The sequence below is a fragment of the Eupeodes corollae genome, chromosome 1, assembly GCF_945859685.1.
Source record: "Eupeodes corollae chromosome 1, idEupCoro1.1, whole genome shotgun sequence".
Classification (NCBI taxonomy): domain Eukaryota; kingdom Metazoa; phylum Arthropoda; class Insecta; order Diptera; family Syrphidae; genus Eupeodes; species Eupeodes corollae.
Window position 1 is genome coordinate 163,656,254 of NC_079147.1, and position 25,049 is coordinate 163,681,302.

At 36.6% G+C, this 25,049-nt stretch overlaps 1 protein-coding gene and 1 long non-coding RNA gene across 5 annotated transcripts in view; one reads left to right on the top strand and one right to left on the bottom strand.

Annotated features, from left to right (window-relative positions):
* Positions 1-25,049, bottom strand: part of LOC129941887 (histone-lysine N-methyltransferase, H3 lysine-79 specific) — a 103,351-nt gene that overhangs the window by 21,269 nt on the left and 57,033 nt on the right. For 3 of the 4 annotated variants that reach the window (XM_056050653.1, XM_056050654.1, XM_056050655.1), the window contains exons 2-7: positions 21,038-22,014; positions 12,752-13,335; positions 12,505-12,683; positions 8,156-11,791; positions 2,984-3,172; positions 2,680-2,925 (exon numbers count right to left, since the gene is read on the bottom strand). In XM_056050653.1, coding sequence (XP_055906628.1) covers positions 2,680-2,925; positions 2,984-3,172; positions 8,156-11,791; positions 12,505-12,683; positions 12,752-13,335; positions 21,038-21,316 — 5,113 coding nt within the window. In that variant the 5' untranslated portion in view covers positions 21,317-22,014. The remainder of the gene's footprint in view (positions 1-2,679; positions 2,926-2,983; positions 3,173-8,155; positions 11,792-12,504; positions 12,684-12,751; positions 13,336-21,037; positions 22,015-25,049) is intronic. The other variant, XM_056050656.1, reaches the window with a different exon arrangement.
* Positions 14,838-16,582, top strand: LOC129941889 (uncharacterized). Its single transcript, XR_008780938.1, has 2 exons — positions 14,838-15,405; positions 15,504-16,582. It is a non-coding gene; the product is annotated as an uncharacterized LOC129941889 (long non-coding RNA).

Below are 25,049 nucleotides of genomic sequence, written 5' to 3' on the forward strand. Positions count from 1 at the left end.
AGATTTGCTCCACTGTTTGGTGAGATGAACCATGACATCACCAGTGGACCTATTGCTGCGAAAGCCGTATCGTCGGTCATTAAGAAGCTTTCCATCTTCAAGATATTTCTTGAGCTGATAATTAATCACCGTTTCCACGACCTTCGAAAGAAGGGACGTAAGTGCAATCGGTCGGTAATTAGACAGTGAGGAAGATACGCCTTTTTAGGAGATAGGCTGGATAAATGCGGTTTTCCATCCGCTCGGAAAGAGACCTGGTTTTGCGAGCGTTGAAGAACACCTCTTCAGAACAATAGCGGGGATACCATCCGGACCAGGGGATTTATGAATGTTGAGATCTTTAAGAACTCTTGCCACAGTACGAGTGCGAAAAAAGATTGGTCCCATAGAATCACTAACCCGCTCTAGTACAGGCGGAGTCATAACACTGACTGGTAGCGTTGAATTGGCGGCGACTGCCTAGCAAAGAGATTAGCTTTCTCTAAAGAGGTAACAAATGGATGAATGTCATTGACAACGACCGTAGGAACCGAAAAAGAGGAAGAATTCTTCATATTTTTTACAAACGACCAACAATTTTTACAGCTTTTGGGACATTGCACTATTTTTTGCCGTAATTTTTGGTCATGTACAAATTTGGTACGTCGAATATGGGCTTTGCAGGCCTTCCTTGCTTGCTTGAACTGATTCCGGTTTTCCTCAGTTGGATTGGCTTTAAAACAACGGAAATTTACCTTCTTCACCCCAATAACAACTTTATAGCTCGCATCGAACCATGCGTTTTCCTTTTAACCCTATTCGGGATAAAAGTTCTCATTCCCAGGAGAATCATTATAAAGGCTGGCGTCTCCTTCATTATAAAGGAAGCATAGTGACCAGTTATAGATCCTAAAATAATTATTGAGACTGTCCCAGTTGGCTTTCTCGTATTGCCAAACGGTTCTCTTAGGAGCTCCTTCTTTAACTGGAGAGTTTTGACACGAGAAATTTGCTGATATGACACAATGGTCAGATAGTGTACTTAATAGGGTCAGAGGTAAGAAACAAGTGAAGAGTGTTTTCTGCTCGACCTTCCACGTCCGATATTCGAGTAGGCTCGTTGACCAGCTGAGTTAGGTGGATCAACTCAGCGAAGATCTCAGCACACACTCCTTCTGGTGTTGTCTGGCCTGAATGTTTAAGCCATGAAGAATTGTGTACAGAATGAATTGAATATTTGTGTATTGACTTGTCTTTAAAATTATATTTCTATAAATTATTTTAGTTGCACGCTAGTACTTTATAAAATGAATCAAAATAATTTATTATAAACTAATTAAAAAAATAAACTCAATTGTTTTTAATACAAAAATAAGTTACTTTTTAAAAACACAAGTGTGCCAATACTTTTTTCGATGTCTGTGTGTACTATCAGAAAAATAATCAGTGGTAAGCGTAAGAAAATTGTGAAATATGAACAAGGAGTGTAATTCATGAATTGAATTTCAATACCCTTCTTGAAATATTGTTTTAAACTAATTTTGTTTTCTATATATTAAATTAAAAATGAATTCATTGTCAGTCGCCATTTATTTATAAGCTTAATTTCAAAACTCCCTTAATTTAATTTAAGCTTTTGTAACAAGTAAGTCAGTGAGTGAAAAATTAGGCTTCTAAAATTTTGGGAACCGTGTCTAACTTTAACAACGAGGATGATACAACTCAATACTTTTCCTACGAGCATTCGAAAAACAATCAATTGATGTAAATGAGATGAATTTATGTAAGGGTTAAGAAAGTAAAATTTAAAAAATATACAACTAACTAGCAATTTATATACAGGTACCGCGGTCTAAATAATACTCCATAAATAAAAACTAACTCCTCATCCCATTCCAAATGGGTAACATAAATAATGCTTATATTTATACCTATTAACCTTTCTCTTCAATAAAGTGTAAGTACATATTTAACAAACAAAATTAAAAACTACACCGACACAATATTCACATGCACAAACAAAATTTGCTAAACTTCAATTAAATGAAATTATACAAAATTTAATTAAAACAAAATAAAATAGTTAAAACTTTCTGTTGTAAAAGCTGAACCCGATTTAAACAATAAAAAAATATGTGTATCAACAAAATTTTATATAAAAATAAATTACAACAGAACGTGTGGTTTTGTCTGGACAATTTTATTTGTTGACTGTCAATAATTATAATAATAAATTTAGATGTCAATTATAACAATATAATGCAGATGAAATAAAAGAATAATTACAAAAGTCAAAAATAAAGATGTCTGTATATCAATGTAAAAATAATGCATAAATTATTCTACTATAAATTGTATTTTTCTTCTCGTGTCTCTACTACTTCGAATTGAAAGTTATTAAAATATAATTTTGCTTTCATTCACAATATTTAAAGTTATTTTTGTTTAATAATAATTAATGGACTTGTGTCAAATAGTTTCTATTTTTAAACGAAAAATCAAATAGGATAAAAAATAATAAAATGAACCAACAAAAATATGGAAAGTGCAAAATATAATTAAAATTATAAAAAAAAAAATAATAAACAAAGAAAATAATTATATTTTATATTATATATACACACATATTATGTATATAGAATATCTATTGGAAATATATGTATATAAATATTTTAGAGAAACTTTATTTGTCTTCCTTACCGTCGTCCGTTGTGCGTGGACGAGACGACAATTGCAATGGTCTCTCGTCAGTCATGAGTGAATTAATTTCAGGACTCATAAGCGGCGGTTCGAGGGATGAATTTGATGCACGACCATTATTGGTGCTGCTACAGCTATTGCTATTCGTGTTTGTATTGACCGCCATAAGGTGTTCGTGGGAAGAATAGTGAGGAATTTTGGATGGACGCGGATGATGAGCTATTGGCGAAGTTCGCTTCATTCCAACTGAAATTATTTTATTTAAATATTCATTCTTTTGTTAATTTTATTGTTGTAAACTCACTTTCAACCTTAATCGGAGATGATTTTGTATCATGATGTTGGGTCAGTGAATGAACATTTGATGTATTCGATGTTGCATTAGAATGTTGAAAATGTGCAGCAGCTAATTCAGATCTACGTTGCCGCTCTTCGCTTTCCTCCTTGAATTTTCGCGATGCCATGACGTGATCCTGTAGAGAAACTGCTAGCCCTGAAAAGCCAAAACAAATGTACCAACATCGTATAATATATAAAGAACAAGAACAAACTTAATATTTTAACGACAACGGTTAAGATTTAGTTTTATACACACTCCATCTTTTGATGTTTTTGTATTAACGTTCCACATATATTAGTCAAACTATTCAATCGAATGCTTGAATGTGGAAAAGTGGAACCAGATTTCAAAAAAACTATTAATTTCTCAATTTACAAAAAAGGTGATCAGAACATCGTCCAAAACTATAGAGGGATATCGTTTATGAACACTATTGCAAAAAGCTTTGCCGGAGTTCTATTAACAAGACTACAGCAATGGGAAAGGGAATATAGTATCCTAAATGAGTTCCAAACTAGATTTCGAGAAGGCTACAGCACTGCTGATAATCTGTTTAACCTCTTCAATATCATGGACCTTCAAATGAATGACAACAAGAAAGTTTACTGTTTCTTCATTGTATTTGAAGCGGCGGCGTTTGACTATATCGACCGAAGAGAACTTTTATACAAACTGCAAATCTTAGAGATTTCTGAGAAACTCATCCGAATTATAAGAGATCTGTATGATAAAACAACAGCTGCGGTATGGGATGGGGAACAATTGTCAGACTAGTTTGAATCAACGACGGGTGTTAAACAAGGTCGCTTGCTGAGTCCACTATTTTTCCCCACTACATATAAATGATATTCATGAGTTCATAGGATTGGATATTTCGCTGAATGGAATGCAAATTCGATTGCTAATGTATGTGGATGATATTGTGCTAATAGCTTATAAGCCAGACATACTACAAGGCATGATAAATAAGATGGCACAATACTGTCAACGGTGGAATCTTGTTATTCGACTGGAGAAATCGAAAGCGATGGTATTTAGAAAAAGAGGTGGCAGACTTAGCCAACAAGAAAATTGGAAGCTCAACGAAACAACCATTGAAGTTGTTAGCAAATACAAGTACCTTGGTATATGGCTACCTTCCGGACTAAGCCTAACGGAGCACTTCAAAGAACGATCTTAACAAGCTAGACAGAGCTTAAATTTTACGTGGAATAGGTTTATCACTAGTAAAGATGTCAAACTAACTTCTAAAATCGATATCTTCAACGCGGTTACCAGGGCTATTCTCGGTTATGGAGCACAAGTATGGGGGGACTTACAACACCATGAAGTGGAAAAGATGCAAAGATACTTCTACAAAAAAGTACTAGGTCTGCTAAGTGTGACGCCTTACTATGACTTGAACCTTGAATGCCAGTTGAAACCTGTCTTTGAATACACGATGAGATGTCATATGTGGGAAGAGTTCTCAGTGCTTACGCAAATAACAGGTTACCAACATTTTTGGCCAAGCTGATAATTGAAAAGAAGATTTTCTGGTTTAGGAGTTGGGAAAATAGCCTCAATCGGGAAGATGTAGAACAATTTGATGAGATCGTGACCAACCAAACTCGGTTTAAGCTGGTTGTGGATGGCGTAGCAGTTAAAATAATCGAGCGCGAGCACTTAGAATCTCTACAAAGAGCACAACAAATGAGAACACACAGTTTACACCATTTGCTTGATTATACTGCTGGTGAAGTTCACGTCTCGGATGACTGGGATGTCTCCAAAATTCGCTGGATACTGAAAGCAAGAGCAGGGCTCATTATGCTCAATGGAACACGAAAGACAGTAACTGAAAATCTAAACTGTACTCTTTGCAATTCAAGCGAAGAAGAGACCCTTGCACATTTTGTGGAAACTTGCCCAATTTTAAGAAGTATTTGCTGAGAGACATTAGTAAGTGGTTCACTTGATATAAACACTATAAAAGATTTCTTAAATGGAATAAAGGATTGGAACTGCATCTTCAAATACTTACAAATTGCACTGAATTATCGCCAACAACCTATAAATGAATTTAACAACTAGAGTTTGAAACGTATCTTAATTATATTTTTGCCTTAAAAAATTATAAATCTAGGGAAGTTTTTGGAAAAAATTGTACTGATTGCGACAGACGACAAAAGTCATTGTTGAACCTTTTTGTTTAAAGAAATAATAACACATTTATTAAATTATTACTAATTCTATAAGAACTGAATCAAATCACAAAAATATAAGAAACAATTTAATGTATGGGTTAAGTGAAATAAACAACATTATTTACTTACTTACATTAGCATTCCACGATAGATGCATGATTAATGTAGGAATCTTGTTTGGTTTTCTTTCAAAACGTGCACTTTGTCAAAAAGTAATGCAAATTGAATAAGAAGATATTTAGGCCTGTTTTTTGTCTTAGAAGGAATAGATAAAAGGCCAGCTTTGTAAATTAAGTTCATGAAACTAATAGAAAAGAAAATAAGCACCCGTGGCGTAAGGGTTAGTTTGCAGGACTGTCACGCCAGACTTCTTGGGTTAAATCCCTGCTATGCGGCCTTAAGTTTGTTTTTCACGGACACTGCTTCTTGAAAGGAATTGACAAATCCTCCAAGAGTCATGAAATGTTCATTAGAACTGTAGGCACCCACCATCCCCAACATTAATCGCATACATGAATGGTTAATAGTTGTAAGTCGGTGTAACTGTAGATCAAAACAAGCAATTGAAAACTATAGGCCAATCGCGAAAATTCAATTGATCCCCAAAGTTTTTGAATCTTTGGTAAAAACTAAAATGTATGATATATGATTTTTCAAAAGCATTTGATAGGGTAAGCCATGAATTATAGAATAAATTCAAATCACTGGGTTTTCATTCTCAGAAGTTTGACTGGATTAAGAGTTAAATAGAGTTCAAATCATAAAAATCGGTTCCATGAAATCAGTGCCAATTTCAAATTATTCCGGAGTTCCCCAAGGTAGTCACCTGGGTCCTCTATTGTTTTTACTTTTCGTAAACGACTTACCGAAATTTATTTTAGATTCACAATGTTTGATTTTCGCAGATGACGTGAAGATATACAGGCTCATAAATTCAATCTCTGACTGTAAACAGCTCCAAGATGATTTAAAACAACTATCTAAATGGTGCCCTTTGAATGATTTTTGATTGAATATCAATAAATGGTGTATTCTCACGCTTACTAGATCTTTTAATCCTATTATCTTTGACTATAGTTTATCTGCAAGAGTTTCTAATCATAAGGATTTGGGAGTTGTATTCGATTCCAAACTGGACTTTAGAATGCATGTAGATTACATCGTGTCAAGAGGTAATTCTATGCTTGGATTTTTGTTTAGAAATTCTAGCGAATTTAAATGTTCTTATACAATTAAGTCTCTTTTTATCAGTTTTGTTCGAAGTATTCTGGAATATTGTTGTGTAGTTTGGTCTCCCTACTACAAAAACGATTCCAATAGAATAGAAAGGATTCAAAAAAGGTTTTTCGAAGTATTCTCTTATGAATCTTCATTGGACCTTGCCCTTACCAGCATATACATCTCGGTGCGCGTTTATGGATATAAAACCTCTTGAGATTAGGAGAACCTATTTCTTGATTTCACTTGAAAGAGACGTTTTAATTGGTCATATTGATTGTACGGAATTACGTGAGCTATTTATAAAACATACTCCAGCTCGTTGTTTGAGGGTAAATCATTTCTTCATTACAGCCCAACACTCGACTAATGAGCATATTACAAAAGCTTGCCTACTTTTAAACAAATATGCCGATATAATCGAACTTAAAGTTGCAAAATATGTATTCAAACAATTTATAAATTAGTTGTTCTTGATTGAGTGTTAACAAAATGGCCAACAAAAAATGTTTGACAGCGGAGGAATGGGCAACAAAAGATGTTCATTGCTCTAAAGGTCTTTAATGCTTTGCTGTAGCCCGTAAAAAAATCGAAGTGATCACTTTGGCAGCAATGATTTAAAAAACCAACGTCTCACTCGAAAAATAATAAAAAAAAAAGCACTTCCTCTGACTTAAGAATTTCGGCAGCTTATCCACTGTTAAATGCACATTTCGCCATGCTAAACACTTAAAGCGTCTAAAGCTCAGGAAAAAACCACCACTTGATGACGCAAGGAAGAAGCAACGCTTGTGATTTGCGAAAGATCACATGAGCTGGGATGTACAAAATGGAATGATAATTGGCGGAAGGTTATTTTTTTCCGACGAACAAATTTAACCTAGATGACCCAGCAGATGGTTATAATTATTATTTCCATGACTTGAGGAGAAAGTAGTGATTTTTAAACCGTCACTAAAACAAAGAAGAAGGCGTTATCGTCTGGGGCTCAATTTTATTGTATAACGTTATAGACTTGGTAGCCCAAGATACAAAATGACTAGGAAAATATACAAAGCCTTGCTGGAATCAATATTTCCTTATATTAGCGAGTTTTTCAGACCAATTTCATGGATTTTTCAGCAGGAAAACGCTCCCATACACACCGCCCGAGAGGTAAAATCCCTTATTACGAACCAAAACTTACACTTGCTGCCTTGGCCACCATATTCATCGGACCTTAACATAATTGTGTGGGGTTAGCTTAAACGTAACACACATGAGGGAGGGAAGCAATACGATGACAAGGAAGCGCTAAGTCATGGTATCAAATTGGTCTGGAGTGAGATTTCTCTGATCTACTTGAAATCTCTTTATAAATCCTTAAAAGATAGAATTTTTGAAGTTATTATGAAGGCTGGTGGTAGCACACATTATTAAAAGCCTATTTACGATTTATTTTCGTATATTCTTGACTCAATTGACAATTTGCCATGAAAATTCCGTAAGCTAAATCTCTCCTATAACCAAATTTTATATTTTGTTGTTAACAAAATGGTCAATCATTTACCATAGTTATTTTTTTCTAATCCATCATGTAACGGGAGAAATATCGGTTTTACTTCTCAAAAATGACTGCTCTAACCTTATGACCTGCAGTGTATATTTAAATAAAATTTGTTTGTTTTTCTCATAAAATTGTAAACAAACAGAATTTTCACATAATCATTTTTTTGTTAAAATATGATCTTACCTTCTAAGGGTGGATTTCCATTAATTCGCCTATTTGACATTCTTTCCTTCATACATATGGAAGCAGTAACTGGAGTCGACTTGGGTTCTTCATTAAAGTACGATTCCAAGCAGGGCTTCATTTCAGCACGGGGCAAGGCTACCTTTGAATAATCCCGCTTCGAGTTCGCGTTATTTCTTGATGATGAAGATGTTGGCGAAGGATGGGGAAGGGTTCCACTTCCACTTCCACTAGTAGCTGAGGGCATTGAATGTTGTTGTTGTTGATATCCTACAGACGTACAACTCATTGTATTTGTTTGCCTACCAATTGACGAAGAAGACGATGGTTGTTGCTGTGGCTTTGATATTATTTTTTGATTGTATGCAACTTGCGCTAATGTTGTTAGATTGTGAGCTGGAGATTTCTTTATCTCAGACATGCTTCCATCACTTCTCGATCGTGGTGATATTTGATTATACGGGTGATGGCCATGATGATGTTGTTGGTGCTGTTGGGGATGATGAGAGGGAGCTGGGTGATTTTGCTGCGTTGAAATTTCATCCAAGACGCGTACATGGACTCGTTCAGGACGTTGAGCATTTGGATTAATTATAGGCCGTTCTGTTGTGGATTGTGTAGACGTTGAACCGTTACCAGCCGTTGTTGGAGGCACTGTCATAGCACTCATATTGACCACAGCGTTTATGATACTCTGGTGGGATATCTCTAAAGTTCTTTCTATTTCTCCATTTACTAAGTCTCCAATTGTCTTGCTCGCCATTACACTTCCATTACTACCATTTGCGGGCCCCACATGCTGATTGGCCAATTTTTCTTGTGACAAATGCCTTCGTAGAGCCATTTTGGCTGGAGAGACTTGGGTATAATCTGGTTGAGAAGAACTTGAACTAGGTCGACTTGGTTGTTGCAATGGCTGTTGCTGTTGATTTCTTTCAATGGATAGAAGACGATCCCTTGTCGGTGGATAATACATTGCCGAGTCTGAAGAAGCCGAATGACTTCTGGTTGGTTCTTCAACAAGAGTTCGGTTCATAGTCTCCGGTGCCTTGAACTCCTGGTAATGGTGTTCATAATTTCGCCGAAAAGCTAAGTCCGTTGCGGCAGCATACAGCGCAGCATGTTGATGTGCATTCGATGGCTGCTGTAGTTGTGCCGAATGATGTTGATTGTGAGCATGCAACTGATGCATCGAAACTCCTCGTTCAAGCGAGGAAGAAGAACTGCTACTCGAGGGATTGGATTTAGGATATTTTTGATGTTGCTGATGGTGGGCGGATAATGATGAAGAAGATGATCCCGAAGAATTCGGCGGCAGAGAAGTTGATGATGATATGGAGGAAGACGACGTTGACTGCTTGGAAAAAGATGACCCCAGGTTAGAAGGTATTGCAGAGGATGATTTATAACCACTATGAGCTGTTGGTGGCATCGTTTGCGAATGGTGGTGCATATGATGAATTGGCCCATTTTGATTGGGCACACTATGTCCGTAATGATGTTGCTGCAGTGGCGGAGTTATTGGCGAAATCGTCGTTGTCGAATTCAAATGCGTGAGTCCCTGAGTTGCCACTGTTATAATATTGCTCAGATGATGGTGGTGCATTTGTTGTTGCGCCGTCTGCTGATGTTGGTGGGTGTTAGTCGAAGATTTTGAAGAGGACTTCTTCGCCGGTGATACAGGCGGGAGAGGAGCAGTTGTTTCGACTGGTTGATGTTGAGATTTTCTATGCTCCTGATCTTCATTCAGTGCTGAAGTAATAATACTCTTCAGGCGATCCTCGAAATTAGCTACTTTTGGAGATTCTTGGTGATTTTTCGATGATTTACTACTGCCTCGTCCAACACTTGCAGTCACCGATACATGATTGGCTACGATGGGAATTTGTTGTTGCTTCAGGCCACCTTGAGGTGGTGCTGGCATAAGTGCACTATCTGGTCCTGAGTGGTGCGCGGGGAATTGTTGATGGTGGTGTGTGTTGTGTTCGCTACTACTGCTGCGATGTTTATTCGATCTCTCGTCTTTATGCTTGTAGCTTGGAATTTTACCCGCTTCTATTTGCCTTCCCGTTTCGAGAATCTTTTGCGCCAGAACTTCGGGATTACTTTCTTCAATTTTACCAACGTCTGGAACATCTGGCCATTCTTGGGAGCGCGTCCGATGGTCTCTACTTCGCCTCGACGACTTTGCATGCATTGATTTACTTGTTGTGGTAGTCGTCGTACTTGATGTAGTGACAGGCGCTGGAGCTACAGATGTTGCAATACTTAAATTCGTTCCCTGTGCCAGAAGTGCCGCGGCAGTTTTGCGTTCTTCCACTACCTTCTCAAGCGTAATACTCTCTTTTTCAATGGTTGATACCTGAGCGTAAAGTTTTTTCCTTTGCACCAAAGTATTAGCGATTTCTTTCAATAGTAGGTCGTGGGCAGCTGCTTCGGATATATCCAAAGTTTCGGCTGTTCCATTCTTTTGCTTTGTTAACTTAGCGAATTCAGGCAAGCTATGGAGATTCTTCTTTAAGAGCCGTTTCTGTTCAATTTCCCCAGCTGTCACTTGACTTGACATTTTCTTAACCATTCCCTGCAGCTCCTTATGACGACCAACAATTTCCTTAGCTTTTGCCAGCAAATCGTTTGGAGATGACATGTTTATGCCAAGTTCATTCATACGAGCTTTCAACAAAGCAACACTATCGTCGATAAGAACTTTAATTTGTTTGTCCAATTGACTGGCACGATTCTTAATACGTTGCTTTCGCTCTTGCTCCATCTGAATCTTTCGCTTGAGATTAGGTACAAATGACTTAGATTTCATGTTATCAATCATGGTCATGTACTGTTGTCGAAATACGTCCAAAATAATTTGTAAAGCATACGGAGTGTCTGAGGGCGCTTGCGGAATATCCAATTCCGTGTGGCTCATATCACCTGTCAGCGAAGTTAATTGCTGATCTACACAACCTGGAGCTGGTGGCAACTTTTTGCACATCATTTCTGCACTCGTGCTGAGTAAAGTTTGAGTGTGAAGCACATCCAAACCAACTATTTTCAAACTCTTCTTGCCACGACCTCCTCCCTTTTTCATGCGACCCTTTCGTTTGGCACCACCAACAGCATTCGGTGCTGCAAGATTGCCAGATTCCTTTTGTGCTGCTGCAGCGGCAATTTTCTCAGCTGCTGCTTGCGCCGCTGCTGCCGCCGCAGCTGATTTACTCGCAATAGCTGCTTTTCGTGTCAATTTTTTTCGCTTCTGCGTTGCAGCGCGAATATTTCTAGAATTTGTTGTACTCGAGAAGTTGTTATTTTCCTCGTCATCTGATTGGCTGCTCTTGCCTTTCGAACTGCACCAATCTGACCATGTGCGACGTGTCGTCGTTGGAGCAGTTCCAGCAACTACCGCCTCAGCCTCGCTATCTGTCGAAGATTCATCCATTTTTGTGGAGGCTTTACCATTTTGGGCATTTGTTGTAGTTGATCCAGTGGAATTTGAATTCGAATTCATGGTGGGAGTATTAGAGTTGCTGCTGTTATTGGCGTTTAAGGAGTTATTTACAGAATTGGCATGATTGTTATTATGGTTTTGGTTTTGGTGATTTGCCTCACGTTTGGCACGATCGCGGGTAGTTCGTGTTGAACCTGCAAAAACAATAATATTTCATTTAGAATATGACTATAACAACGTTGCTTGATCACTTTCTAACGTATTTTAAAAACAGACCTATTTGAATCTTAAGTCAGTAGCATTTAAATGCTAACCACTATTTATTTTGCTTTTCTAAAAACAGACATTTCTTAAGTTAATCAGTGGAAATGAATTGAACTCAATAACACGGCCTAGTTTTTGTTTCTAAAAAAAAAGAATTGGTAATGAATTTAAGATAGATTTCTCATACGCAAATTTTGGAAGACATTCAGAATGCACTCATCTTCATTTCAATTTGTTTTATTGTCTGTTGTAAGTTTTATATTCAAATAGAAAATGAAGGTTCTGTTGCGGAAATTTAAGTCTTCTAAACATGATCAACCATAAAATAGAATTATGATTATTATTCTGAGACCTTCTTTTAAAGGTTTATACGTCACAAAACTATGATCAAGCAACTTCATACATTAATGTAACAAAGATTGGAGTTTGCTACCTTAGCCCTGCCTAGAATATGGGAACTCTTTCATTCAAAAAAAATTACTTAATTTTAAATAAGAATAAAAACCAAAAACGAAATTTAAAAAAGAAAACTTGGAGGCTTATGTCAGATGAGGTGATAAAATGTAACATGAATGATATTTTTGCCAATCCAGCTTTTCTGGTTTTAGTCCATTTTTGCGTTGGTTTCACGTTTTCAACTTACCAACATGTTCGTTGTGTTCGGGTCCTTTGTGACTTTTCATTCGCTGAAAATACCGCTCAAGTATCGTACGATCGATGACATGCAAATAATAAGATACGGGTTTGCATGTCCACGATACCGATCCTTTCAAGGGGGGTATTTCACTAAGATGCATTATTGTTCCAATGTCACTTAGATTTCTAAAATTTCGCAAAGAGTTAAGATTATCAATTTTTAAAAAACAAAAAATGCTAAAATAATAACTCACCTATCGGTAATTCGAAAGTTAAGCGGACAAAAACTCTTTGAAGAAACAATTCGAGCACCATCCCGCAGGTCAGCAAATCTTTCCTTCAACTGATGATCCACATTTGGCCCAAAGGCAAAATTATTGACAAAAACCAAAGTGGAAGAGGTGATTTTCTCACGGTGTTCGTCCACCAAGAAATCGCCCTTAAGCAGTTTGTACTCGCAAAATCGTTTTCCAAACCAAGCCATGTATTGACGAAAAAATGTATCCATTCGCTGGGCATAGCGAGCAGGCGTATCGGCTTTTTCGATGCCAATACAAGTTTTTAAAGGAAATGAGCCAGCCATTTGTAAAACTACTTGTCCCACTCCAGAACCCAAATCAATAAACGTGTCATCTTGATTGACTGTAACGTGTTTGATCATCTGTTGAACGAGCTCATAAGACGTTTCACCATAAACTTCCGGTGAAAAAGGTTCATAATTATTGAGTTTGTCAGGATCACTAACGGCAGCATTATATACTAATTGTAAAATATGACGGAGAAGGCTTGGATCAGCAAATTTGTTCAGCCTTTCAGTTGGCAGTGATGTTCCTTTTTCCTGTAAAGAAAAAATCGAAAAAATTAGTTTTAAAGGCACGATTTCAATAACTTTGGCATCATAAATGACCATAATTATGCGCTTACATATGATTTTTCCAAGGAAAACAGTTTTATTTAAAAAATTAGTTTGCCTTACTAAATTAAAAATGAAAAAATTTGTATTTAAATATTATGAATAGAGGCTTAAATTTATGTTCAAGTTTTGGAAAAATTAAATATACCCTTGAAGAGTTTGTCATTTTTGAGAATTGTTCTCCTCAGATTGTTTTGCTATTCAAGTGCGATTTATTTTGCGTTTGGGTGCCTGCGGCATGGCAGATCGGGTAGTTCGTGATTGCCTAAAGCTTGGTTTAGGCCAGCAATGCAACTTTCTTGCCATGTCAAAGTTCTGGCTTTACCTCCTTGTGGTGGCCCCCGGGGAATGATTTGTGTATCCCTATATAAATAAGTAAGCAAAAATTGCAAGGGTGAAGTTTCCTGGAGGTGACATAGATTATCCCTCTTCGTAACTCGGATAATTAATGATAACTCGTTGACAACTTTTGGTTATTGTACCCGGACAAAGATTGGTTTCTGGAATATGAGGCACGTAACACTGTACTGCTCTACTCTGGTCACTATCCAGGAAACGCTCGGAAGCTGGAGTTGGGTTACTCTCACAAAACGGCAACCATAAGCCTTATTTCGTGGTAGCCCCTTGAGTAAAGGCTTATCAAAGCTAGGTTTCAGAGTAAAGTACGACCATTATAAAGTGTTACGCACCGAAGCACGGAGCTCCCATTTGATGAAGAGAAAGAATGCTTTTATAATCCACTAGGATCCGCCTACAACAACACTCATAATTTTGGTTATGGGAGACCTCAATGCTAAGGTTTGCAGTAACAACAACTGGCTAGGGCATTTGATGGGTACTCACGGAGTCGGCAATTGCAATAATAATGGTGAGAGGTTCATTGACTTCTGCAACGCCAATAGGTTTGTTATTGGTGGCACTATGTTCGAGCGCAAACTTTGTAGTAAAATTAGCTGGGTGTCGACGGACAGGTAAGCGTCTGCCAACCAAATTGACCACTTCGCGAGTAGTCGACGTTTTAGAAGCAGTCTCTTGGATGTACGAAACAGAAGAGGGCGATGTGGGACTTGCCCGTGACTACCACTTAATGATAGCTACCCTAAGATTACGTACAGCTACAGTTCGGTCGGAAAAAAGGAAGCAACAAAAATTGGCTTTTAGAAGAATCTTGGGCAAGGATCAACGAAACCAAACAGTTAAGGGCTCGAATAACTGCTGCACAAGAGGAAGAAAGAAACTAGCTGGAGTCCTCGTATCGCATGAAAAAGAGAGAGGTTCACCGCAGTGTGCGACAAGCGTAACTACATCAACGCATTGGCGCAAGAAGCAGAAGATGCTGCAAACAGGCGCGACAGCAGGACCGTTTACAGAATAACCAAAGAGATGACCGATACACACAGCTCAAAGCAACACCTGGTGAAGGAAAACCTTAAGGCCACCCTCGATTCCGAACAAGCATGATTCCGCGTTGGATCCTCCTGTATTGATCATATCAACACGCTGAGGATCATTATTGAACAGTGCGTTGCATACCGATCACCAATACACCTGCTGTTCATAGAATTCGAGAAGGCCTTTGATAGGGTTGACAGGGAGTATATGTGGCCAAACCGTATATCAAGTGAGGTCCTTGAAATGTGCCTTTTATAAACGAAAGGGAATATAATGCTATGGTTGTTCATTTCAAGATCAAGACATGGTTGATAAAATGTCATTAGAAAATTATGTTAAAAGGCAGAACACTAAGACTGAGAAATTTTATGCATTGGAAAAGTCCTCTTACAAATTTTAAAAAGGATTACTTCTAAAAAAATAATTAAATTATGGTTCATTTGAATAGAACCTTCAACACATTTTATCAGTTTCTAAGTAAAGGTCAAGACTGTTTTTTTTTTGTATACCTTTGGGGCTTCCTCAAACAGTTATTGTTAAAATGGGACGAGCAAGCACTAGGCGAGGAGGAAGAAGCTAAAATCAAAACTGACCGCAAGTGTGGTCTGCCAATTCATAAAATCGCAAATAAAATTCAACGAAGTCGAAAAGTAATATTTTCATTTCTACGAAATGATTCCACTTATGGAAAAAACATGAAGGGACGAATCGTTAGTGCCGTTACAAAAAAGAGCTTTCTGCGTCTGGCTTCAAATTCATGATTTTGGCGCCAAAATTAAAGAAAAAAAAAGGGATGTTAGGGCCAATGATTCAACAGTCAAACGTATTATTTCGAAGGCTTATCACTTATGGGATCGTTTGCACAGCATTGTGGGCGATGTAACGGGTTGGGGTCCAAAACCTAATATGGTGCTTTAGGACCCCCGCAGACTTTTTATCGGCAGATAATTTGGTTGGCTTTTTAATCAGTATGGAGAGGGATGCATATACGCACACTACAGCGATTTAGTATCTGCCGATAAAAAAGTTTAATCAGCCAACTATCGGCCGTCTGTTTAATCAGTATTGGCGCATACACGCCTGCGCATACATGACGATTGTTTAGTCGGCCGATAGTTCAGTTCGCTCTGTGATTTGGCTTCGTGTAGGTGTATTTTGAATATAGCGAGGCCCAAATCACAATTAGAAAGTTCCGTCGAAAAGATTTTCCTCCTCCGGAGTATGATGAGAGCAATCATTTTCCTGGACAATATTTTCATTGTGGAACCGCTTCAACAGTTAGTTACAAACTAGTTCGAGAATAGTCGGCCGGCTGTTGGATAGTCTGCGCCCTGTTCACCAACCAAACTGTTTAGTTGGCTCGGTGTGCGCACTTTCAGCCCAACTCGACTAAACTATCGTCCGATAAAAAGTCTGCAGTTTGCGGGGGCCCTTAAACTTACAATTTCTGACACTTTGCTTGAATGCGCAATAGTATATTAGAGTATTGGAAAAGGTTTTCGCTTGAATCAATGGTCTGTTTGGTGTTTTGCCGAGGATATTACAGCAATACAAAGCAACTATACACAAGGCTAGAGTCGTAAAACATTATCTAGACTTCCGAAACATGTCTTTGTTGAACTGGCCAATATACTCACCAGAATTAAACATAATCGAAAATGTTTGGGAATGTTTCTCATAAGGTCTATGAATCTAGTAAACAGTATTATTTTTTTGTAAATGGATAAATTAAGACAACTTGAACTTCAAGCAACATCATGCTGGTCCATTGTTTTTTTTTTATAAAAAACATGATTAAATTGAGAATTTTAAATTTTATAAATGACAGAAAAAGCGAGCAATTTATTTGAAGTTCTATCACATTCGACACTTTTCACAAAGCAGCCCAAAGAAATTTCTTGGGCTAAAATTCGTAGGTAGGGTAAATATTGTACTTTCTCGTGAGCTACGAAATTTTTTAGTACGCTAACAGGATTTAGTGTAATTTCGTAATTTTTTGTAAGATTAGACTGTTTAAGGAAGTTACGCGAACGAATTTATTATAAATCTAAAAGTACAAAAAATATTTATATTTCTATAAAATTAAACTTCATATTAACAAATATTTACTATTCATGGTATTAACGTCATGTTAACTGTTTTCCTTTTAAAAAATTGTTTATAAACATTTGTCGGAAAAGCCAAAGTTATAGAAATCGTGCCTTCATCAAATGTGTACTTTAATTTGTTGGAATAAAAATATACCATTGACAAAGTGTGCAATTTAATAATTTTATAGAAATCTCCAATTAAATTTGTTGGTATAAATAAATTAAATGTTTATGTAATGAAATGATTTTTGTGTGTTTTAGAGGCAGTGTAAAATAGTGCATACTTGAATCATGGATTGATAACTTTTGGAGACAAACCAAATTCTAAATGCTTTAAAATACATTTTGTATTTTTTTGTGTTATAAATAAAATAATCTTACATATTTATGTATACAATACGTTCTTTAAATATTCCTTTATCTAGGTCAACATGATAAGAAAGTAATATTTGAACTTTTCGACGTAAAAGAAGGGAATCGAGCACTTGGTCACTTGATAGATAACTGACGATGCATAATCTTCTAACTTAATTTTTAAAAGGCTCAATATCGGTTTTAAAATATTTGGGGCAATCTTATATAAGAAAAATAAAGCCCGAGATAAGAAATTTAGGTGTTAATAAAAATATTAAATGCTGATTTTAACAGCAACAATTTGTATGTATTTAGGTTTTCGAACACGTGTGACTGAGAAAAATGATTTTGATTTGTTTTATTTGTCTTTTCTGGACTTCGAAAAGTGATTCATGATGATGGAAAGGAAACATTTTGGAGAATAATTTAAGTAGGTTATGGTAGGTTAAAGTGGCTTCCGTGATGGAGAACGCACTTAGGCCAGTTTAATGGCCTAAGTGTTTATTCTTAGCTCGATTAAACCAGTTTGAGTCCATTACGAATCGTGAAAGATTGGGCAGGTTCAGGCGACATAAGGGACATGAAAGTAAGGCAAGTTTTTAGTATCTGATTGGCCAGCTGCCAAAAAATTGCCTTCCAATCAATGCAACTTTATTGCAAAGTTGACTGGAAAGTAAGTCAAAAAAATCTCCCTAACTATCAAGTCAAGTGCAATTATGTCACAATGACAATTGATGATGTTTTTTAATTCAACTGAAAGCTCGACTTTATTACTCCATAAATTATTTATTTTTTGCACAATTCCATTTAGTCTTTTGTGTAAAAGGCTTCCTTGTAAAATTCGAAGAGAAATAAGTAACATTTATCTACAATACAAAATACAAATCGTGATGGAGTTGTAGCTTGCCTGAGGAGTGTTTTGTAGACAACAATGTTTTGATAGTTTTTGTACAATGAACTGAAGGTAGAGGTTAGTGAAGTTCCAAGTTTGAGGATTATGACAGTTGAAAAACTTACTAGTTGCCTTGGTAAAAATATACGTTCAGAGAATGCAGTTGACTGCAAATGAAGTCCCTAATGTTGTCTGAACCTGCCTATTCATTATGTTAATATGGCAATTCTTACGTTTTTGGACTAGAGCAGGGCATGTACAGCGCAGGGGGAGAACTGTTTCCTTTTCTTCCTCATCCATACAGCTCCTACAAAAGGCATTTGTCGCTCGACGTGCTTTTCTATTAGACAACTTATAGGGCCCATACACTACACATGCCTGCATGCGCATACAGTGCTTGCGCATGCAAACTGCCAGTGTATGGTGTGAACTGTGTGTTTGTGCAAGCGGCATGAGCAATATCAAAAAATTTTGATATTTTCTTGCTTGTGCATGCAAGCATGAGTGGTGTGTGTGCTACATTTGCTCAGTCAAGGGCTAAAGCAATCAAAATTGCCGCAGCAGCGGAGTCGGAGCTTGACATTTTTTAAAGTTTTCTGTTCAGCGGTGAACACAAAACTGAATTTTGTACAGTTTGCATGCGTAGTGTATGGGGAAAGAGTGTTTGCGCATTTTTGTGCTTGCGCATGCAGGAATGTGTAGTGTATGGGGCCTATTAGTTGAGTTGTAATCAAGACAACTCAATTTGGAGACAACTTTCTTCAGTTGAGTAGACCAAAAACATTGCCTACTTTTATGTGCTTGTTTTTGTCAAAATCAGCTGTGTGAAGTAAAATACGTAGATATGTATTTCAAAGTTTTGAATTCAGTGCAAAATTTTATAAAAAAGAAAAAATAATACGAAATGGAGAGTTCTATTGATTTGTTTCTTGTAAATTCGAAAGAAGAAAATCTCCTCAATGTTGCGCTGATGAGAAAAAATATTCGAGATCACTCCAATCCATTAGAACTTCCAAACAAAAAGTTTTATTTGTAAACAAATTCTTTGATGAGAAGTGTTGATTTAATGTCTTCGTTTTTTTGCAGATTTTTAAGTTATTTTAAACTCAACAAAGTCGCATTTGTTTATGTGCTAAACGAAATCAAAGATTGGGTTTGGGTGTTGGATCATAAGTAATCTTTGTTTGATTCAGCTTAAATGATCAATGTTCTTGATGCAATTAATAAAAAACTCAAAAAATCAAAGATTATTTAAAACAATCACACCGTTCTTCCGCAATGCCACCAATTCTCAAACTCTGCACTGCCCTGCGTTTTATGGCAGAAGGAAGTTACCAAAAGTGCAGTGGTAATGATTTTAATTTAAGCCTTGCTCAGCCAACAGTTTTGGTAGTTTTAAAAGGAAGTGCTAGACGTAGTAAAGAACCTATCTGTCCACAATTGGATTAAGGCTCATATGCCAATTGACGAGATGAATTTATCGAAGATTCACCAAAAAAAATCGTTAAGCCTAGTACATACTTCCTCGTGAAGTGAACGTTCGCCAGTGGAGAAAGTGAACTTTTGACATTGCTCACTGGTACACACTTGTGAACATGAACAAACCAAATGTCAAAGCTTCACCAACAGTTCCCGTACATTTTGCACGTGAATTGCCCGTGAACGAAAACTCTCCACTTTGTTCTCCACTCAGCTTCACGAGCAAGTTCACGGGTGAACCAAAAACTGAAATTTGTATGGGTTCACGAGATGGTTCACAAGTATGTACTAGGCTTTAACATCTCTATATAAATAGAAAAGGTTACTACAGTCTGAATGTCATGATTGTAAGTGCATATCCCATCTTTAGTATCTTTGACAGGTTTGTGACTATAAAAAGAATGTGCGTTTCATAGATTCCAGATATTCTGGTGCTAATCACGATTCATTGGTTTACAATTTAAGTGAATATAAGGAAATGTTAAGTAAAATAAATTCAGGTGCTTCTATTTGTCCGAGGACTGCATTACAGTCCTGAAAGAGCTGCAAAATTTGTCAATGCAAGTTGTTCCTTGTATAACATAAGTCAACATTTTAAAGTATTATATGCATGTCTGTAAAATTCAAAATGATGACGCGATCGATTTAAATGATCATGATGTCAGTGATTTTGTCAATGGAGTAACTGAATCAGGAGCAAGAGAAATCAGAAAAAACACACAAATGCGGTACACAACCGGTAAATATCAGGTGTTGAATTTTGACAACAATCACAACTGAGAGACAACTCAACTAGCTTACATAATACTCCGAACACACTTAAAAAGTCAACCAATTTTTAGGTGACTACTCGTTGACTTGTGACAGTCAACTAGTTGTGATCGGTAATACCAATTTTCGGATTACAACTCAACTTTGGTCTTAGTTGTCTTACATAATACGCCCGATAGAGTATTGATAACTACTATATGCATAGAAGGTGAGTGGAGGAAAAGATGGAACGATGAGCTGTACGGCAGACAGAAGTATAAAAGTCCAACGAATGAGATGGCTGTGCCACACACCCACTCGAGAGCATAGTAGAGGAAGACCGCAAATCAGCAAATCAGATGGCACGCACAAGTTAAAAACTGGAGACATTTAGCTAGGGACCGAGCTAGGTGGAGAAGTTTGTTGGGTGAGGACCTAGTTCTTACAGGACTGTAGCGCCACCTTAAGAAGTTTAAGTAATGATGACTACAATATTCGTATGTGGTGTTATGATATATGTTAAACATATTATACTGTGTTTTGTGTATTTATTAACTATAATTTCTTGTTTTTGTGGCACACTTTGAGAATATGATTTATTTTGTTTTTCCTTAAATATTAAAAGTAAGGGATAATAAGGGAAATACAAAAAAAGAACAAATTAACTTACCAATGCGACGATACTATCAACGGCTTTATTAAATCTATCGACAAGATTGGTCATAGTCTTATAGCAGGCAGTGTCGATGTTATTCAAATTAACTTCTTCAAATGCAGAACTAATTCCCGGCAGCTCCTCACATACGAATTTAATCGTATCAATAATATCGATGCCATTATCGTGTTTATCCTGGCCATGGCCAATTTGTAAGGGCCAAGAGAATGTCACAACTTCCGATGACCCAGCTGGCGATCGCAACACCAAATCTTTGACTTGTGGTGTTGCCATACTTTTTTCTGCTTTCGGGGCTGCACCACGCCAATTCGATCGTTCTCGATACTATACAAATATAATATCGATCGATCTGTTCTTACGAAGTCACTTATTGAAGCGATGATGGCGATGGTAATATCACAAGTGGACCACAACGACGACGATGTTTGAATTAATGATGATGCGATTATGAATTATGAAGATGTGTGTTTTTATGTTTAGATTCTGTTTGTTTGGCGTCTTTTGCCGTTGTTTTAATAAACAGACAACAGCTTTTGTTTTATTGTATTTTGTACGAAATATACGTGCATGAGTAGTATATGTTGTTTTTTTTTATAAAAAAAAATGTGATTTTCTATTCAGAAAATCCCAAAAACAAATTTAAAAATAAGAAAACTTAATAAAAATTATTTAACCGATTTAAAAAAAATAGAAACAAATATATGTTTCATAAAATATAAATCTTAATTCGATTGCAAACATAAGCTTTGTTAAGATATCGACGAAGTCCCATGTTTTATGAACAACATAATGTCATTTTTTGTTTGTTTAATATTATGATTTTTTTAAACTATTACTATTGTATATTTTAATAATGCACATGGGGTTGAATCACGTTTGATGTTGTGTTTTAGTGTTCTTTTCTGACGTTTTATTCATTTGCCTATTTTGTATAATGTTTACATGTCATGTTATTGGTGTAAAAATGCAGTCTGTAAGGAAAAATGAGAAAAATATGAAATTAAAATAAAGAATTAGGAAAAGAAAAGCATAAGTAAACAAAAATAAATAATTATAAGTTTATAAGAACTAAAATTAAATAAGATTTAGGCGATGAAATTAAAAATACATATTTTATTTAATAAAAGCAATACGAACAATACGACACTTTGTCAAGATCTTAAAGAAAAATACACAAATCTTTTTTACATTCTTACACACAAATGGGACATTCTCGCCAAACTATCATTCAAACACACAAACACAAACACACAAAAACTGATAAACTACCGATACCACTGAATGTACAGCTGTGTTCAAAATAATTGGAGTGCTTTTACAAAATTTGCTCAAGTGTTTTTTTTTTGCCATGTGCATACTGGTAATCAGCCCATTTCTCTACCGGTAAGTATAACGGGACATTAAAGATGATAAAACAATGAACTGGTTTGGAATTCATAACCGTTTACATTTGTAACCAGAGATAAAATGATCTTTACTCTCAATCAGGGTATTCAAAATAATAGGAGTGTGAGTTGTTATATTGTACGTAAAAAAAAATCAAAAACTTAAAAAAATAAACAGTTAGTAACTAAATTAAAATAGGAATATTAAATAGTTGGAATATCGAATATCTAAACAAGTTTGGTTATTTTATGGGCCGAGGAAAGCACTGCACCGACGAAAAACGGGAAATCATAAAAAAGTTGCGAAATGAAGGAAAAACTTATAAGGATATAAAGTTGATGTTGGGGTGCTCTGACCAAATGATCGCCAATGCTGTAAAATATGAAAAAAAGAGTCGAAACCCGGGGACGGAAACGAGAAATGAGTGCAAATTACGATCGACGTATTGTTCGCTACAGCCGAAAGGATCCTTTTGCGTCCTCTTAGATGATCCAGGACGATCTAGGACTGGCAGTAAGTAGCGTAAGAATAAAAAGGCGATTGTTGGAATACAATCTATTCGCTCGCAGTCCACGAAAAGTGCCGATGCTTACAAAAAAACATGTAGCCGCTCGTTTGAAATTTGCACGAAGCCATGCTAATTGGCCTGCAGAGAAATGGCGAAACATTTTGTGGACTGACGAGACCAAAATTGTTTTATTCGGTGGAACTGGTTCTAGGCAATAAGTCCGACGTCCAGAAAATTCCGAGTTTAAGCCTCGGTAAACCATTAAAACGGTAAAGCATGGAGGTGCTAAGGTGATGGCATGGGGCAGTTTCTCAATTGCTGGTGTTGGCCCCATACATCAAATCATTGGCACGATGGACCAGCGCGTTTATGTGGATATAATGTCCAGTGTGATGCTGCCTTATGCGAGTTGGAATATGCCGGTTAAATGGGTATTTCAACAAGACAACGACCCGAAACACACCAGTAAGTCTGCCAAGGAATGGTTTCGGGTCAATGGGGTTGAGGTCATGGACCGGCCAGCTCAGTCGCCTGACCTCAATCCCATAGAAAATGTATGGGCAGATGTGAAAAAGGGTGTGACGAAGATACTTAAAATCGAGGCAGTTGTAGGACGCAGTCGAGGAAACATGGAACCAAATTCCAGTTGAGCGTTGTCAGGCCCTTGTGAACTCTATGCCACGCAGATGTGCAGCAATTTTAAAAAACAAAGGATTTTCCACAAAATACCGACAAAAAAAATCTTAATATTGAATATTTTTTTTTAGTTTTGTATACTTTATTTTGTTTACTCCTATTATTTTGAACAATTCGTTTTGGCTATATTTTGATAATATTCATGTTTTCACTACCTTCTTTGTTTTAAACAAAGTAGTCTTCATAATAATAAAAGACTGGATTACAATTTTGTACAAAAGAAAAAATAAATTTAAAAAAATTATACAAATTATACAACTTTTGAGTCACGATTTAATCTAAAAAGAACAGGCACTCCTATTTTTTTGAACACAACTGTATGTCATTATCTTACAGAAAAATGATCTTGAACTTTTTGCAGCTAATGACGGAAGAAACATCCAAAATGATTCCAAAAAGATGTAGCGATAGTACGCTGCAAGGCAAACCATGGGCCTGCTTCGAGAAAAAGGTTAGGTCCGTGATGAAGTAGGACACATTCAGGCCAATGTCTTGAGGCTTTCTTCTAAGCTCAATGAAGCCAGTTTGGGTGTCATACGAAACGTGAAAGACTATTTATGTTAATATGATTGAGATTGTTTAGATCGTTATAGAAGAATTCTCCAAGGTAATTCTTGCATGAGCTAGAGCAGGGCATGTCCAGAGGAGGTGAAGAACTGTTACCTAATCTCCCTCATCCATACAGCTTTTACAAAAGACATTTGAGAATATGCTACCCGCGTGGTGTGCTTTCTTATTAGACAGTGCCTGGTTATGATACTGATTATCGAGCTATATGCGATTGGTTCAGAGATAACAAGCACCTTGAGTGCTTTAAATCTAGTGCAGGCCAAATGTTTGTTTTTGACATGACTCGTGGTTTTAAATAATTAATTATACGTTAAAAATGGACGAAAATCAAGAAATAAACATTTCAGAACAAAAAAAAACTAAAGACAAGTTATCTGAATCAAGACGTAAGGAAAATAAAATTGAAAAGGATTAATTTAAAAGTATGTTCAGTTCAAGTTTGAGAAATATTCAAAACAAATTGCTTGAAACTTTCTGTTTTCGATTCTAGACCTCATGTGACTGGGAAGGTTATTCCACTGTCTAACAGCATGAACGAAAAATTGCCTGCGCGATGTCAAACACGTTAAAGTGGACGAGGGCAATAAGATGGAACGGCTAGAAACACACACATTAAGTCTGTTACATAGATAACTTGGAGTCTTTATAACAATCAATTTGAAGAATTAAATTCAACACGATATTTGAAGTAAGCTACCAGATCGCAATTGAAAAGCTGACGAGCTTATAAAGAGATGTGATCGAACCTAGATAGGCTAAAAACAAACGGAGCTATTGCAATAAATGCCACCTTTAGTTTGTGAGCTGATTGAGAATGAAGATCAGCAAACAGCTCGCACCCGTATG